At 43.1% G+C, this 19,059-nt stretch overlaps 2 protein-coding genes across 4 annotated transcripts in view; one reads left to right on the plus strand and one right to left on the minus strand.

Annotated features, from left to right (window-relative positions):
- Positions 1-836: 836 nt before the first annotated feature.
- On the minus strand, positions 837-3,663 carry ccn1 (cellular communication network factor 1). Its single transcript, XM_069704775.1, has 5 exons — positions 3,421-3,663; positions 3,001-3,232; positions 2,323-2,667; positions 1,993-2,195; positions 837-1,870 (listed from the first exon to the last, which is right to left on the minus strand). The coding sequence occupies exons 1-5, from the start codon at positions 3,466-3,468 to the stop codon at positions 1,568-1,570; spliced, it is 1,131 nt and encodes a 376-aa protein (XP_069560876.1). The 5' UTR covers positions 3,469-3,663; the 3' UTR covers positions 837-1,567.
- A 1,037-nt stretch (positions 3,664-4,700) lies between these two features.
- The window catches only part of ddah1 (dimethylarginine dimethylaminohydrolase 1), a 77,595-nt gene continuing 63,236 nt past the window's right edge, over positions 4,701-19,059 (plus strand). The window contains exons 1-2 of one of the 3 annotated variants that reach the window (XM_069704834.1): positions 4,701-4,960; positions 11,172-11,498. In XM_069704834.1, coding sequence (XP_069560935.1) covers positions 11,205-11,498 — 294 coding nt within the window. In that variant the 5' untranslated portion in view covers positions 4,701-4,960; positions 11,172-11,204. The remainder of the gene's footprint in view (positions 4,961-11,171; positions 11,499-19,059) is intronic. The other 2 variants (XM_069704833.1, XM_069704837.1) reach the window with 2 other exon arrangements.

Genomic DNA, 19,059 nt, shown 5'->3' on the forward strand with positions numbered 1-19,059 from the left:
GACCAGTCTGCGCTCAGGTAAAAAAAAAAAAACAACACTGTTTTTAAGTGGCTCCAAAACTGAATTGGAAGCTTCTGTGACCGCAGAAGCGACTGTATTGCCCCTGTTTCCTGTCCTCACCCCCCCCCCCCCACCGTTTCTATCTCATAATAGTATTTCTTTATGCTTGTTAAACTGAAACCTGGAAGCGGGACCTAAGCCCTCCCTGTTCTGCAGGGCTGTTTACAACCGTTTAGCAGACCCCTGTGGTTTAAGAGCCTGCGGAGACCAATGCAATTAATTCACTTTTAAAGGCAACTGCTAATGAATTAGGTCAATTTGGTAGAGCTGTGTGAAAAAAAAGCTTACTCGGGAATGCATCCAGCCCATTGTATACAATAATAGTCATTGTCCTGGTTGCATGGTGTCTAATCCCAGCCCATTCAGAGCAGCACTTAAGATTCTTGGCATACTCCCATACTCGTTGCTACTCATGGACTTAATCTCTCTTCTCCCCCCCCCCCCACCGCCTCTTCTCCTCTCAGAATCAGTCAAGTGTATGGCTTAGCCAGATCAAATGAAAATAAGCTAGCTCGCTGCAGAATTGCATTCCAAAGCACAGAAAGTCAAGAGCCTCCGAGGCGGTGGTGTTATATAAGAACAGACCGACCCTGCTCAGTGTCTGTCTGAGAATCTGCCGGGTCTACAGAATGATATAACAGGAGGGCTTTCTCCTTCAATGAGGAGCTTTAAACATCCTCCCCCCCCTCCAGCTCCGTGCACGGGAGCATTGTTTGTTTTGCTCTGTCCCGCTTGTACAGTTTGAACAGACCGAACTCAGGCGGTGTCATTATTTCATAAATAAATCAGTTTTATTGTAGCATATAAAATTAAATCATTTTACAATTTATTCCAGTATGACACATAATATCCAAATAAAGTAGCTACATTTTTTTTCGATAAATAATATTAATAACAATAATAAAAACATTCATTCATCCTTTGACATGTTTCGCTTTGTCTTTTTTTCGTGAAGGGAGTTCAATAGCTGCCACAAAACATGAACAGTAACGCCCACGTCAGGAAGGAATGGAACCGCACACTTGTCAAACAAGTCGAGAGGTTACATTTCGTTGTCTTGTTCTTAAGATCCGAGATGGTATGCTAATTGAAGTTGCGCGTGTGCATATCGACATATATACACACACAAGTCTACAGTATGGGTCATGTCTGATGTGAAAGGATCAAAATATACACAGTGAATTGATATCAGCAACAAAGATAAATGTACAAATATTAATTACATCTTGCTCCATAACGAAGCTACTTCAGATGCTCCATTAATACGAAGCGGTTCTTATTAAGAATGCTGATGCAGTCACAGCAAACAGTGCACTTCATTAAGTCCTCATGATGTAAGCCCGCAATTCCTTGGGAATCTAGTTACAACAAGAAGCTGGTAGTTGATTGGTGGTCTATTTACACCCCTGCATTCATCTCGACAGCCATTGGCTGCCAATGATGCTGCTCTCTCTCTCTCTCTCTCTCTCTCTCTCTCCGAGGGGGGTTTTTAGATACTCTTCACCAATCAGTCTCTGAACTTGTGGATGTCGTTGGAGAGGCGGTAGAAGGGGTAGGAGGCTTCGTTGGCATGGGGACAGTTGTAGGTGCACTTGCAGGACTCGATCATCATGACGTTCTTGTTGAAGGTCTCGCCGTCCTCGCAGCGGAACTTGACGCGGATGGTTCTGGTGTCGTGGGGGCTGCAGCAGCGGCCGTCCACGCAGGCTCCGCAGTACCTGGGCCTGTACTTCTTTAGGGTGGAGCAGCCGGCGTAGGTGAACTTCACTGGCTGGCTGGACTTCTTGGTTCTGCTGCACTTCTTTCCTTTCTGCAGGGGAAAGGACATAATGGTGATCAGTTGTTGCACTTCAGACTCAGCGCCGATGTGCTTTGGGAGCGCCGTGCACGCTTTCGTGTAACGTTCAGTCAGTCGCGGTGGCTCGGGCTTACCTTCAGACTAGAGTAAGGTGACTGGGTGCATGGCCGCACTTCACAGATTCGCGTCTCTTTGACCAGCTTGCACTCGCTGTTGTTGTTGGTGACTCGAGTGGACATGCCAGTTCCGCAGCTCTTGGAGCACTGGGACCAGGGTGTGGTTTGGACGATGCACTTCTGGCTGTCAAACATGTGGACTTCAGGCTGTGGTCTGAAGGCTGTGATTAAACAAAGAAATAAAAACGTTAGCAATGTGTAATGCAATGCGTTATACTTTATACTTCGCAAGTATGCAGCCAAAAAAAAGAAAAAAATAACTTTCAAAATAAACAACTGCTTTCTTACCAGCTAGCGACTTGAGGCTCCCCTTGACAATTGCAATGAGCTCATTCCTGTTGGTGAGGTCTCTCTCCAGCTCATCAGTCATTGTGTCTTTGCCAAAGATCTTCTCCAGGAGGTCTGTCTCCTTGCCATCATCACACACCCACTCTTCGCAGCACTGGCCTGCCACCTTGACCAGTCGAGGGTTGGCGCAGCCCAGGTTGGGCAGGGAGAGCTCCTGAGGGCACAGCGGCACACATCCCACCGCTCCATCAATGCATGTGCACTGGTGTTTACAGTTGGGCTGGAAGCTCTCTCCGTTCTGGTAGATCCTGCTGTTGTACTCACAGGGTCTGCCCTCTGACTTGGCTGCAACGGGGAGGAAAAACAGGAGGAAAGGAATGTTATTCTTTCCTGCTCTGCTCAAAGATGTCTGCTGAAGACATCACATGGCTGCCAGATAAGGATCAGTTAAACTGTGAAATTCTTCAGGCTGCCTGAGGAGTCTCTTTCCCTCCACAGTGGGCTGTCTGTGCTTTGAGGTTTAGACTAGTTTCCTCCTAGCTGCATTCCACAGTGTTGAAATCACTTAAGTTCCCATACTCCTGAATAATACCCCCCTTATTAAAGCAAAAAAAAAAAAAAAAATTCAGACCAATTTAAAGGCATACACATTTGGAGCTGGATGGTCTTTATACATACCTCGGCAGATGCCACGAGTAGTAGCAGCAGCAAAGCTGGCCCCAAAGTTACAATCCAGCCCTTTCGTGTGGTCACAAGGCTCGGTCAGGCTGCAGTCCTCGTTCAGCTGCCTGGCACAAACTTTGCAGCAGCCGCAGCCGTCCAGGAGGACGCTCACCCCGGGTGCGCACTTGGGCATCGCCAGCGGGCACTCACACACGGAGGGGCAGGATGAGTAGGGGGAGGAGAGGACCTGTACAACCAACAACAAAATGATCTATTAGAGACTTTTAAAGTCATGCAACAAAAAAAAACAAAAAAAACGCCTTAAAACTAGAGACAATCTGAGCATTTGATCCCGTTAAAAGAAACATTTCCTTCTCTCCTATATAGAAGTTCGAATGGCTGAAACGTGTACTTTTCAAATAAATCCTAACTCACCAGGTTGAAGCTTCCAAGGAAGACAACGACAACAGTAAGCATCAGCATCTTGGATAAATTTCTTGTCCGTGTTCAAGAGGAATCCTGTTCCCAGTTTATGAAAAGTCTTCGGAGGAGTCCTTAGGTATTCCCTCGCTCAGCCGTTTGTCTCTCGTGATGTGTTTGCTGGTAGTCTCTAGCGTTAGAGGCTCCTTTATGAGAGTAGTTGAAGGTCTCGGTAAAGCGCTTGCAGTCTGCTGAGGTCCGGCCACCTCCGCACTTTTATACCGTAGTGGGAAGCTGACGTCGTTCCTGGGCTGCCTGCTGAACTGTTCCCAAACTATGCCAGGAATGTTTCTCGGCGCATTTTCCATCCAAGAGCTAAGCTCCACCCTGTCTAAACCTTTCTCTTTTTTTTTTTTTTTCTTTCGCAAATGGATTTTTCCCCCCTGGATCCCATCTGAACACACTTTTCCGTCTCACATTTTTCCCTTCTTGTTTATCCCCCCGTCCCTTTTCTTCCTCCGCTCGCTTCTCACATCTATCAACCTCAGCTTCAATGGACTTTTCTTTGGACGTTTGTGGGGCTTAGGTGCTTTATCGGAACTTTTTTTGTTTTTTGTTTGTTGTTGTTGTTGTTTCAGCTGGCAATTAAATAACCTAATTCTGGGGTGACTTTCTAATTTTCATTTTGCCTTCAAATATAAAAGACAAGAATAAAATGGCACAGTACACCCCCAGAAATAACGCCACAAAACTGAACAGATCGTGCCGAGGAGTATCTCATCCTCTGCTCAAAACAGTTTGTTCAATGCACTTTCACAACATGTTGCAATGGCCACGTTTAAAATAACTGGAGGTGATTGTCTCGGGAGTCTCAAAGGTGTGTGCAGAAATACGTTTAACAGCGTCTATTTCTGGCTCTCCGGTGCCTTTATTCAGAGCAGCTAAGCATTTCCAGATGCACACCAGAGCTCAGACGTAACAATATTGCCATATTTGGTATGGCAGTAGCCTACATTATTAACATATTTCTCTCCCCTTGGCCAGCATTCCTGACAGCTTAAGAGCTTGTTAAATATGTTCTTCATGCAGGGAAATTCCTCCGCATTCGTTCCTTGGGGCAGTTTTGACTTTTTCACGCAATCTGCCCCATCACGTTTCGCGGGGGGAAAGAAAAGTGGGTGAAGGGATCCAATTTTCCACAAGATATGTTGTGGTGTTGGTGGGGGGGGGGGGGGAGACAAATACGTGGTCCTTGTCTGTAACAGGGGTCTCAATAAGTCCCTTCCACCTGAGTTTTGAAATGATTCCGGTTAATGAAAACTTAAGAGGCAGACGAAATGCGTAAAGACGCAACATGAACCTTTCATATTTCCATGAACGGCTGGCAGATTCCAAAGAGGACATTTTCCACGAGGGCAGAGTGTTTATTTGTGTTTACAAGGATCGGACATTTTTCCTACTTCTCTCTCTCTTTCTCTCTCTCCCCTCAGTATGTGTAGAGTTAACATATCGATACAGTGAGACAGCAGCAGTGAGCAGCTGAAGAGCCTCTCCGGTGAGTCTGGACTTTTGTTTTTCTATTCTCGGAGCTCCGTCGTTCACTTCGCTTTATGATTCGGCTTTTACTTGCAGAACCCTGAGTCATCATCGTGTTCCAGTTGTTGTACGAATACGGATCATATTGTGGCAACTAAACTGATCTTCAAATCAATCCCGATTATGAGTTTTTGGGTCGTTTCGGTCCTGAGGTTGGACCGGTTGACTTCTGAAGTTCCAGGTTTCCCCCACGCGGAACTTTCTGTGCTTATAGGTCGTGGTCATTATTTTCATACTTCCAATTCAAGACACTAGATGGTGGTGTCTAAAACTCGGTGCGTGATATGTTTTTTTTTTTATATATATTTAAAGCCTGACCACAGTCCAGAAGTCAGAGATCGGTGTGTCATGAAATAGAGCTGGAAATAATCATACGATGACACTGTTGATCCAGGCTGCACGTCGGCGTGACTGTTTGGACTGGAGGTGTGCCTGTGTGTGCAGCCTGTTTGGAGAGGGGGGCGTGTCTATGTGTGCACGTGTATCGCTTAGGTGGATATTACAAATTATTTCGCGAAATATTTCGCAAGTGTCTTTAAATTGGATCAAATTTAAGATCTTAAAGGGACCTTCCACCTTTTTTTTTTTTACACATCAGATACGTTTTACTCATCGTGAACACAACTTAAGTTTGAGAAAACATTTGTAAAATATCGTCTCAGGATTTGAAGGGACCGTTACACATGAAATATTATGATAAGCAATATCATAATTCTGAAATCCTGTGTTTAAAAAACTGGGGTTGAGGAGTTTGAAAGAAATCCTCCAACTTTATATAATTATATTGCTGGAATACCCCTTTCATTTCTCATTTATATCATGTTTTGTTTGCTTGTCCTCCGCTGCTTGGTCATCCAGCCTCTCACTTTATTATGATAATGTGTTGACATATTTTTGGCAGCACGTGCGCATCCGACCATGCGTTCCAGCAATAGGAAAACACTATTTTCAATGTGCGTCATGCAGTAATATTCAGTCCATAATTACCCATTCAGTTCAGGAAATCTTCCAAAGCTGGATGCGCGTCTCTGTGTTGTAATTTCTCTGGCATAATGGTTTCCACTAAGGCTATCCGAGAACCCCCATCATGCACGCAGCATACAGTAATGAGGAGGGGGGTCTGTATCCTTCACACAAATGATGATTGGATTGTTCCCCCTGCTCTGTTACATGGGTGTCTGAGCAGCTTCACAGCCTCCAACTGGGATGTTTAAGCGATTTCACTGTTGACCACAGTTTGAGAGACCGTGTGTTGTCTTGTGGCTCAGTGTAATGGAAACCCATTGTCAGATCCCAGCAGGAGCGCTCGCAGTTCGAGAGACATCAGCGGCCTTCAGAAGCGGTCCTTTGGGAGTCTGTGGCCGGCAGCCCTCGGGCTACACGTTTATGTGGAAGTGACAGATGGAACAGGACAGGTCAGCCCGGCACGTCTAAACAACAGATTCCATTGTAGTATATCCAAGATAAATGTCATAACTAGTATGCACCAGAAACACTTCCTTTCTCTGTCAGCTCACGGAGCAGCAGGAAGTCTGCTGAATTATGGCCTGTTCTCATGTGAACGGCTGCTGAAACGAAGCCAGCGATCAAAACACAGACTCAAGTTGTGAAGAAATATTGATACCGAAGAAATATCTGCAACGTTGACGACATGTTCGCATGAATTTCACCGGATCTGTTTATGTAACGTTTGTCAACCTCTTTTGCTGATTATTTTTTATTCTTCTATCTTGAGCTGAACATATTCTTCCATTTTCTTACTGAGATTAAAAGAGATTTGGCCAAGAGGGCAAAAAAAAAAATTCCATCATTACAAAAATGAATACAAACAACAAATCGACTGAACTGACTTAAATGGAAAGACCGTTTCATAATCGTGTTTCAGCACAAGTTCATCTTTTCCAGTATTGTGTAATTCTGGTGTCACCATTGATATTGAGGATGTTTTTGAACATATTCGTTCACTGTGGGTCGGTCCAGTAGAATTGTGTCCAGCGCTGACCTAACAAGATGAAGCCAGAGGTGATTTTCTTTGTACTAAAATGTGTTCCGACGCTGCTAACCGATATCACACCAAAGCGTGTAATACACCAGTCGGTCCACTAGAGGATACCGTGTCAGTGTCACGTTTTACCTCGTGAGGGCGTGAAAAGTAAAGTGCCTCAGGTTTAGGTATCAGAAACCACTTAGTTAGGTTTAGAAAAAGATTATGTTTTGGGCAAAATAAATAATTTGACATAACGTAGCATCATAAGTTACACAAGGGGGAATACATTTCCTTACTTAAAAGAAATTAAAGTTGGCTTTTGTTTTTGTTTTTTCACATATTTGAATTTCCTGTGTTTGATCTTCCCAACCACCGGAACCTCCTCCCCGGTCAGAGTTTGTCACTCTTTGTACTTCGTCACATGACCTCCTTCTTCGATCCTGGTCAGACACACGTGTGCTTTTCACGCCTTGGCGAGGCAAAATGTGTGGCCATTTTTGGATACGTAACTGCAGCATCATTAGCCATGCTTTCCTCTTGTGGACTGTTGTAGACACTTAGTTTGGTTTTAAATTGGCGCAGCTATGCAAAGCAACCGTTTGTTTATCCCTCACACGTGTGTTAACAAATGCACATTTTATGAGGAGGAATGTTTGAAGCATTGTGTGGATCAGCAAAGTAAGAGAACATGATAATCTTACATTGAGTTAACATACCAAACAAAAACAAAAAATCGGAGGAATCTAGTCTCCGTCCACAAATGACAGAAGAGAGGCCTCCTCCTTTTCAAAAACTGTAACCCGTTCTTCTGATTACATGGAAACACGTCAGCCATTTCTGCCTGAATTAATTATAGTAGAGACAAGTTCAATGAAAACTTCCATCTTTGATGAGTTGCCGCAGCAACTCCTACCTCGAAGCTTCAGTGCATTCCAGGAGTTATTGCGTGATTTACGTTCTCTTTGGTGTGTCTGATTTTGCTCGGCCTGCTTCATCTAGCTTTACATATTTCCTGGACGAGTAAAGTACACGAAGGGAAACGTTCATGGATATTTATTATTTTACTTGTGATTTACCCCATAAAAACACCAAAACCATCCTCTTTCAGTGACTCCCAACTCCATTTGTTCCTGCTGAAAATGTAAATCGTTATAAAACAAACACCAAATGTCACGAATATAGTATCCTTCTTTTTGAAACAGATTCAGTGATTTCTTAAAGCAGCTGGGAACTGTAGTTTTTCAGAGTCAAAAAGCGTTACTTACCGAATGTGCAGGGAACTATTTTCAGCCCCGGATGAATACACATTTGAAGGCCAGCTAGCTGTCCGGCATTGTGCTTGTGTTTACTTGGTTTACCAAAAGAGTTCTGATTAATGCCCCCTTTTGTGGTATTCACCACCTCGGACCTTGTAGTTTTCTGAATCTCAGAGTTCACAAGTTGTGAAATGTTTGCTGACGGTTTCAGAAAAGGTAGATGCACACTGATGTTCATTTTTTTTTGTCAACGGATAAGTCAATATATACAAATTTTAATCGTATTGAGTTTTTTTTTTCATAATTTAATAACATGTTCTGCAATTATGTCATTGCATTTCCTTTATTACGTTACCCACTCGCTAACTCACTAAACGGTTAGCTCCTGTCGCTTCTACACACCAACAACGAGTAATCTTTTGCTGTCCATATTGCTGTTGCCTAGCAGCGGTGTTTTCATGACTTAACCACTTAAATGCCAAGCTTGCCATGAACATGTAGTGACCACAGGCTCACGCGTTCCATTTATAGGCAGCATATCTGTCTCTGCAAGTCCTTCCATCGGTTTTTCTGTCTGTATTTCTGCTTCCCTGAATGTCTTTTGACATCTGAAAGATCCTTTAACATTTTTTCATGGATACCTGGAAAGCATCTTGCGTTGTTGTTGCTGCCGTGGTAATTGGGACATCCATTCGTTTCCCTCCACAAATATCAGTCTTTATCATTTCATTTTATCACTCTATTTTCTGTGGTAATTGGGTTCGTAACTCTGCCCGGCTGCCTGCCTGCGGTTAAATGTGCTCTGTGCACCTGTGTAATCGTGCACGACTGTGTCACCTCTAGAATCTCAGGATGAGCCCAATCATAGCAGACAAATAAAGAGGTGCCGCTTCATTCGCAGCTGGAGGACCGTGTCTGCTTTCACTGATTTGATTTTATAGCTGCACAATGTACCAGCCAGGTGTGCCTAAAGTATGAGGGCTTTCCCTTCATCCTCAGCAGCCCAAATTCCTCAGCATGGGTAGAAGAGAGAAAAGAGAAAAGAGGGTCTTTTCTTGGGCCACGTCCATCCATGATGAGGAATGATGGAAAAAAAAAAAAAAAAAAAAAGGACCTCTGGGTGGGGGCAGGTGTTAGTGTTGGGAGGAGGATGAGGAGGGTGGTGGTGGTGGTTGGTGATCCTGGCTGGAGTGGAAAAAGGAATGTGGGGCTCCTGGAATGTGCTGGAATGTTTAGAGCAGGGATAATTGAGTGAATCTGGAACAAGAAAAGACAAACTGAGGTCCCGCGGTGGAAGAATGTGCTTCTGGGACATCTGAAGAAACATTCCATCCATTCAGACGGCTTCACCCGGCCCAGAACCTTCCTTAGATGGCACCTTAGGGAATATAAGCACCCCACCCGCCTACCTTTCCTCCCACATAATACTTAACACCGCTCTTCCTTTTCACACTCTTCTTGCCCGATACTCCTTTCGCGTTTTACTTGAAGTTTGTGTACATTATTTCTTAAAGTCTGCCAAGAGCAAAGCGGACACACACAGGTCTTCACAGTCTCAGGTTCAAGAATGGAGACGTGCATATCATGTTTAATGGTATGGGAATAAAGTAGGGGTATAGCATTCTTACTGTGCTGTCTTTATGTCATTCCTTTTACTCATATCTGCATGTGAGCCTTGTTGTTTGCAGTGATGGTCACTGGAAACAAACATTTTTACATTACAAATATCAAATTTACTGAGTCCATCCACACTTTGAAGTCTAGCAGCTGTCTTCCTTTTGCAGGCAATCAGTCAAAGCAGCAGTTTGCTTCTTCTTATATCACAGCAACATGAACTATTGAGCTGTTTTGATGAATCCCAAACCCTAAAATGTCGTATTTTTCCACCAAAATATGTCAAACTTCACATGACCAGAGGAAAAATTGGCATCCATCTGTGTACACAACCTCCAAAACTGCTGATAAGTAAGTTTATTCTAATTGTGAGGCAAAAAGATGAAACAACTCATTAAGTGTTGCTCTCATAACCTTAACAAATTTGTTTCTGATGTTTTATTGATCAAATTAACATCACTCAGTGGCAGATTTCAAACACTTCACCTAAAAAGCCAAAAGAATTACACAGCAACATCTCAAAATATCAATTTACTGTGTGCAGAAACACTAATGTTTGCAGTTACAATTTTGATTATTAGACTTATTGATTTTAAAAATGGTGAAAAAAAAAACTAATATCCAACAATATTCAAAGGTCCTGTCTTTGAATGGTTTGTTTTGTCCAATCAACAATCTAAAATAGTGTTTACTATCATAAAACACCAAGAAAAAATAAAATCATTAAAGCTGAAAAGCTGGAACAAAGTACTGTTTTTCCTTTTTAGTTGGAAAAACGGATTCTTTTTCTTTTTTTTGTTAACTAACTGATTCTTATCAACATGACCATAAAAAAAAAAAATCCAGAAATGTGAAGTATAATGGAATATAGGCTATTTTAATAATTATTTATATATATATATATATATATATATATATTTAAAGACACATTAAAGCGTGAGGGCTTTGACTTTCACGCTGCGCTCTGCTGATCCAGTGTGAAATTGATTGAGCCATAGATTGAGTGTGTTTCTGACTGTCACTTGTTGGGCTGCACGCCTCGCTGAGGGCTGACAGACTCGTCGGATACACGTGACGGTCGGTGCGCGTCACCGAAGCACTGTCGCTCGCCTGGAGACTGGAGCAGGGCTGACTGACACTGTGTGCAGCAGGCTACTGTAAATAAAGAATAAAAACCCAACAAACTACCAGGGAACAAATAGGCAAAGCCTGGCAGCAGCGGGTCAACTGATAGTAGTTTTTCTCATTCATTCGCTGAGGGTGTTTTTCAGTCCCTTTTTTTTTTTTTCTTTTCTTTTCTTTTCTTTTTCCAGATTTGAGCGTGCCAAGTGAAGGGAAAGCAAAACATGGCTGGTTTGATGGCAGGTTTTGGTCATTACACCCACGCCGTCGTCCGGGGAATCCCTGCGTCCCTGGCCAAAGAAGCGCTCCGGAGCAGCCAGGCGGAGGTGAACTTGGCCAAGGCGCGGGGGGAGCACGAGGCGTACGTCGAGGTTCTGAGAACGAGGCTCGGGCTGGAGGTGGTCGAGCTCCCCGCGGACGAGTCGCTCCCGGACTGCGTGTTCGTGGAGGACGCGGCCGTGGTGTGCGGTGACACGGCGCTCATCACCAGACCCGGGGCAGAGAGCAGGAGGAGAGAGGTAGGGACGTGTCAGCATGATTCAATACGCCGAAAATAAAAAAAATAAAAAAGTTTGATGTGGAAGTGGGAAGGAAGGCGTCCTCCCCCCGTGGTTTGCCTGTTGTGCTCACTTGGCATGCATTTAATCAGCTGCAGGGTTGGGCAGTATGGTGTAAATATTAAGGTGGCTGATCACTGTGATAGTCTGCGGGATAGTAGAGTCATTTTAAACATTAACAAAAAAAAAAGCACATTTCTTTTTTTGTAAAAGCAACGTTCCTCTTCGAAGTCTGAGTCATTTCATAATTCACTTAATTAACAGTCTCTCCAGATGTTTAGTGCCGGATTATATCTTGTGCAAAACTTAAGGCTTGGGATGATTTACCCAACAGATGGCCTACATTTTCAAAAGCTCACCAGCTGTGCCATATGGGATCACATAGCAAGCATATGCACTGTGCACCAGCCTTTACAAAGGAATATGGTGATGGCACCGCCCATTTTACAGACAATACTTTTTTAACATCATATACGCTGCACCATAAGAAGGTAATAGTTCTAAAATGATTGAAGTTTTGCATGTTTTTGCACAAAATTTGTATTTTAGATACTGTTTATTGTCAGTTGTGTCTTCATACTCTGTGTAAATTTCAATATTATGAATGGGAAGCTGTCCAAGCATCCTGGAAGGTGTTACTTCAGTACTCAGGCAGTTGTTGGCTGATCAGGACCCTGATGAGACCTAAAGAGAAAGAGAGAATGAATCAGAGATGTAGTTTAGGAACTGAGAGGCTTTGCAGAAATTCATGAATCAAGGCATTTGGGGGGGGTGACAAAACAACAGTATGGGTGCACTTGGTTGCCTAGCGAGGAGAGCTGCAAATGTAGGGTATTCATGTGTGTGTTTGAATGACAATGAGCGAAACGGTAGGACGGCTTCTGTGAAAGCCCCTGTCATTTCAAATCAGAGTCACTTTACTTGGCTCACTGGTGCTAATGGGCCACAGCCTCAGTGGCAGGCAGGGATATTGATTGAAAAGCTCGTTGCTGTCAGCTCCAGCCACCACATTTCATTTGTGCCGAACATGGTGCGAGTTGCATTTGCGTGCACACGTGTGCACTCCCATCAGCACTCTGCCAATACCCCTTTATCACATTTTAAATTGTGAAATTCTTTCATGTTTTTCATATACACGCAGCAGCAGTGGTTTTGGTCTCTCGCCCGTGCACCGCTCATGGGAGATGTCAGCTGTGATGAATGAAAAATTGGCAAAGTCGGAGGTACAAGAGCATAAATAATACGTTTGCAAAAAAACAGGCCTGTAAAAAAATCCCAGATGGATTCCAGTGAATGCTCAACTGTCGTCTGGGGCAGAATTGTAAACGACTGAGCTGATCTGGATACTTATATTCATAATGAGATATAATTTTCTGTGCAGATGACATGATTATCAGCGTGTGGGTTGGAGCTCCGTGGGTGGCCGGATGCACCGAGAAAAGTCAACAAATGACTTCACATTGAAGGGAGAATAAAGGCTTTTCTTCCACAGATGAAGTTATGTGGTAGTGACTGATAAAGGATGATCATTTTGATGTTAATAATACTTAAATGTATCTGAACTGTTTACATTTGCACACAGAGAAAAGAGCATTTTTCTTGATTTGATTTATAGTCTTAAGGATTTTTATGACTTTTCTACGGGAAACAAAATCGCTATAACCTCACCAAGTGCATATTGTATCATAGTACAACGCCTCATAATGACAGTTTTTAGTATTGCAGCTATAAACGCTGCGATATTGATCTCATCTCTTGGTGATGCAGGAGGAACGAGGTGCGTCCAAACACTGTCAGGCTCACCGAAGGGCCCGATCATCACGACTTTTATGTCACCTCACAGTGCAAATACCGTCTTAGTTTTCCTCTTATCAAGCCCGTTGCAGCTCAGATTGATCGCTACATTTTCAGCTCTCTGTTTTCCATTTCCCGCTGCCAGTTTACTGCCAAGACGTACGAGGCAAGTTTCTGCTGGTTTCATTTGCATGTGGAAGTGAAGAGGCATGTCGCTGCTTGTGGGGAACGTGAATCGTTATACAAGTCAGTTTGGAGTCATGCAGACATTCGTGCACTGCGGGGGCAAGCGACTGAGTTACTAGTCGTAGATTCAGGTCATGTTACCATTAACCGGGACAGTTAAATGTCCAGAGAGGGAAAACCTGGACTCCGGCCTCCTGATAAGAAACTGCAGAGCGGGCGGGCACGTGGGAATGCAGAGGTGTGTGTATCTAAGTCGAGAGGAATCACTTGTTTTGTTGTGGTTGAGTCTTTTTTGAATGCTTTGGATGATTTTTATTGACGTATATTGACCTCCTCCATCAGATCTGCTTCACGTTCCTTTTAGCTTCTGTTCCCTTAATCATCTTGTAAAGTCTCTTTAGGGGAGATTAACGATTTGGTTCATACAATGAAATATTTCTCCTCTCTGCCTTTAAAGGTTGAGAACATCAGAACATCACGGTCATTCGGTTTTTGTTATTGATCACGGTCATTAAATTTTTTTTTTTTTTTTTTTTTTTTTTTTTTTTTTTTTTTTTTTTTTTTTTTTTTTTTTTTTTTTTTTTTTTTTTTTTTTTTTATTATTCAACTCCATACGACAAAAGAGAAGGGGATACGTTACTGAACATCACTTAAAGGTCGCCGGAGTCTCAATCATTAGGCTTTGGCTTAAAAGCTTTAATATTAGAGGCGTTGCTTGTCTAAATGGATTACATGATTGTGCGCTGCAGACTGCAGCATTGTCTAAAACACTCCAACAAAGCTAATTTCTCCTTAATACGAAGCGTTAGTCTGATAAGCTGAAAATAATCACTGCAGCTGCAGATTTTCATGACCTTTAATTTCTTGCTTATTTTGAAACCATTTGAGAATCATAATGAAAAGTGGCACTGTTGCTTCACACTCTCCTTTATTTTGTGAGGAGTTGAGACTGTGAATTATTATTCCATAATGCCAAGCACTGACACTGACATTAAAGACATTTCTAAAATACTTTTAAGAGCTTTGAATGCATTTCATGACCCGAGATCGTAATCATTCATTCGACAGCAGACAATAATATGCTTCCTTTATTGTGCCCAGCCACCTTGTGCAGTGTGATTAGAGGGCAGAGAGACAGGCACAGTTAGTTTGATGTAAATGTTTTGCGGGTTTCCAGACTGATAACAAACATTAGCTTCGTGTTTTCACAATCTTCTTTTTGTCTTGATTCATTGAGTGTCATGGTCACCGTCCTCCTTGTACCACAGCTGTTGCATGTGATGTACCCCCCCCCCCCCCCACTGTCCTCTTGACGTGTGACCTGCTGACTAAATTTTAATTTTTCTATCAACCCAGTTGCAGATGTTTTCCAATGTTGCTTCCTCTGACTTTAAAGGACAAACTCGCCACTTTTTATGTGCGGCGTGGACGTCCAGTCACGTCTGTGAAGCAACAGTTCTCCGTCACTGCCGGCCACAAGAACAACAGATTTTGCAACCGCTTCCCAGAAACACGGAGAATTTATTGCTTAATTGATTATATACAGTATACCATCAATAGTGGTTGGATATGCACCACATAAAGGGTGGCAATAGCAGCTTGTAAATGTTCTCATTATAAAGGCCCTCGGGCATTTACTGTATGTTTGGCAGAGAGGAAGGAGGTGAGTGTGCTGCAGATGTGGTGTGCATCAGTTCACAGTTCGTTTTATTGGTGCACTTGTTGAAGTCTGTTTTGCAGAGTGTTGTCACTTCTTTCTGTATACGCTCCGAATCAGATTTTGAACTGCTGACACTCCTCGTGCCAATCAAAACTCACATGTTTTAGCTTGCTTACATATTTTATTGATAGTTTTTCAGGACCAGCTCAGGTAACAGAGTTCATCTTTATATATAGGAGGCTTTTGACAAAGATTTAGGTAGTTTATGGTACAAATTCCCTGCAGTTTTTCTGTCAGGGGAGCAAGTAGCATTACGTGTAGTTTAGCAGAATTTAAGACAGGGGTCCCCAACCCGCCGCTCACGAGCTACCAGTAGCGCATTACCCGTTTCCGAGTAGCTCGCTGAAGGTTCGAATAATATGCTGTTTCCCACACATAGACTTAATTAGGCGGGCTTGCCCAGGTATATTGATGGCCGCTCAAGTATATTCGGTGATCCATTTTAGCTTTATTTTTGTATTTTTTTTTAATCTGTCTGAGAGAACAACGCTATCACCGTGATCCTCCGTGAAACACGCAGAGATCAGAGGACAGCAACTATTAGAGCGACCTGCAGCGCCTGCGTAACCCAGCAGAGAACGTCACACTAACCTGGAAAGAAGCAGGTGCTCCTAAATATGGTAAATAACATAAATACTATTAATAATAAGAATAGTGTTTTTGGCTGCGGGGGCCAGAAGTGTAAAAGCGAGTGTCTGTCACTGCTTGAGTGAGAGATCAAAGTAACACCGCTGATTTGCTTATTGCTACTATGTTTCAGATTAGAAGCACACATGCATTTTAATTTAGTCTGTCGTAATACAAAATGTGTGTTTGCCAGTGTTTACATCATAGAAGCATATTCAACTGGTTGGGGTGGAGCTCAGCTATGTGAATAAATGTTACTAAGCATGAGTAGCTCTCGGGGGCAAAACAAAACAAAAAGTTCAAAGAACCCTGATTTAACATGACCGGCAGATACAGAAGGTTGTTTATGGGGCATCCATTGCTCCGTGTCCTTGTTTGTGTCCCTCCCAAAAGTAGAAGTTATTCATTTGTCGAGAATTGAAAAGTATTAACACATGATTTTCTCAATGTTGCTCATTGATTATTTCATGCTCATGCCGGTTAGTTTTACAATTATTTCTTTACCTTTTTCTGCGAGTGATCTGAGCCACAAATGAGTCTTCACTCTCACTGTGGTTACAGCCTTGTGGGAGTGACTGAAACGGTGAAGCGTTGGACACCAGTGAACAAAATGAGTTTTTTTCCCCAACGGGATATCTGGGCTCATTCTCTGTGACAGAGTGAAGAGCTGAGTAATCACAGTCAATCTACCGCTCTCCACATTCAAAAAAGGCAGAGAAAATGCCAGTTTACTCAAATCATGAAGGATGTTTCCTTGATCCCGTGTCTGGCGACTCAGATACCAAAAATGCAGTAATGTGGAGGCGATAAGTGGTGACTGCTTCAGAGTCAGGGTAGGGTTTATTTATGTATCTGAGGATGGAATTGCTGTCTGTTATCATGGCACTTGGACATGACCGGTTGATCAGGCCGTGCGGGTCCAGATAACTGTGTCGGTTTCCATATTACATCATTACTGCAGTAAATTACATCATACTCGGGCTGATTGATGGTATTTTCAGTGCCTCTTTACAAATACAACACTAGATTCCCCCCCTCATGTGTGCTGGTTGATCACTCAAATATCAGTCCAGACATATAAGTCTGATCATATATCGAGATTTACAGATTAATCAGCCAAACTCAAATTATTTACTGTAAGTTTTGTCATGTTTGGATGAAGTGACGCACGTTTACCTTCTGCTGTACTGCTTTGGATTGTTGGTCAAAAATAGACTCAGTCCAGCAGCCTTGAAACAGCTTCATAGCTCCACTTGGGTAACCTTTTCCTGTGTATTCCTACCCTGAACGTCGGGTTGTGCTGGCAGCCTCTCAGTCTAAACTTAGACTCAAACTTAGTTGCCTAGAAAGAAAATCCGTCTCTGATCTTTAACTTTCACTCTATTTTCTGTCTCTGTTTCTACTGAAGCAAAATAACCTGAAGTCAACAAATGGACAGGCACTGATGTGTGATTTAGTTTTATCAGGGGAATAAACTTCTGTTTAAATCCTCCATGAGGTGATGACTAAACATGCCACTTTTTTTTACTAGTACTGCTCAGACAGTGATGACTTTAAAGTGCAGCCATTAACTGTTTCAGAAGGGCCACTTGATACTTACTGTAGCTTGGAATGATACACCGCAGTAGGCAGTTACTGTAAGTTCAGTTTGCAGAGCCTGGAAAATAATGGTCATTAAAACATGTTAAAAATCTGTCATAACAAGTGTAAAAGGCTTTAGAGGTGTCTGTAGGTCTGGAGACCGGATGGAAAATTCTCCTCCGCAGACACAATATTTAGGTCATATTTTTATAGACGTAATATTTAGGTTCAGTCCTCGCAGTTTATGTGTCCATGTGGGCCCCTTTCCGGTCATGCCTCACGTAGCCACCCCCAAACTAACTAGAGACTAGAGTCTCGTTTTGACTAGACGGCCCTGCAGATGCCGATTCCTCGCCGCCCTCCCGCTCTTATATGACTTCCATAACGGAACCGACCTGGTTTCCTTCAGGGAGACTTGACATCCGAGTGCGAGCGGGGGAGGAGGGTGAGACACCTGGAACCCGGCAGTAGCATGTGGGACGAGGTCAACGTGCCTTCCCCAACTGTCTGCCACATTCCTGCCACATTTATCCTGCCCTTCCTCCCGATGTTTGTCTGACTCCTCGCTGACGTTCTTTCGTTGTAACATCTCAGTGCTGCTGCCGCTCCTATCCTCCGCCTCTCATTCATTGTCTCACAGAGGGTATTGCCGAAGCCTCGGGTCCTCTCAGGTCTTACTCAGATGAACTGCTTACGTTTGCGTTAAATACCGGACATTCGGGATCATGAATCGCTCACTTAACAATGCAGATTGTCTGCCAGTCAAAAAGTAGGAATTCCTCTCTGCCTAAGCAATATGGGTTTCCCTACTTTCAGTACAGAAAAAGTAAATTATATTTCCAGTAATAGGATAATAGTGACAGTAAATTACTGTACTGCTGAGATGTTGCTTGTTGGCATGAAAATGTACTCGCATTGAAAACACATTGAGAACCAGCAGTGGGATGAAAATGCATTCCACAGTAAACAGTCTTGCAGTGAGCCAGACGTCTAAACCTAGTGTTTCATTCTGAGTAGCAGCTGACCTGCGCTCTTCCAACTGCAGCTGCAACAACTGGTCAATGAACGGATTCAAATTCATCTCCCGCTTTTTCATAACTTGATTGTTTTGAGTTCCTTTTTTAATTTTCTGATTCCAGCTTATTGAATGTGAATATTTTTTTTGTTTCCTTTTGTCCTCCATGATAATAAACTGAATATCTGTCGGTCGGGACAAATTGAGACATTAGAGGCTGCATCTTGGGCTTCGGGAAACCATTTTTCACCATTTTCTGACATTTTGAAGACCAAACAGCTTATTGATTAATCGAGAAAATAATGGTTTTTATCAATAATGAAAATAATAAGGTCAGGAGAGCAACCGGGTGGGTTTCCTTTGACATTATCGAGATTGTGTACCGTGAATTTGTTCTCCAGGGTCAGACCGTAAACACCGAGTTCTGACGGAAAACATTTGGTGGAAACGACCTGAACTGTGGCAAGATGACACTTTGGTTTTCCGACATTTCAATGCGCCCGCTCGCAGTGTGTTGAAACCAACCACACAACTGTCGCTCCCCACCAGCCCCGCTTGCTGGATTTGGTTCCCTGCGACTTCTTTCTGTTGAGAAAAAA

The sequence above is a fragment of the Brachyistius frenatus genome, unplaced genomic scaffold, assembly GCF_029030835.1.
Source record: "Brachyistius frenatus isolate BFR_SWC_R1_liver_20210118 unplaced genomic scaffold, ASM2903083v1 Contig_52, whole genome shotgun sequence".
Taxonomy (NCBI): Eukaryota; Metazoa; Chordata; class Actinopteri; family Embiotocidae; genus Brachyistius; species Brachyistius frenatus.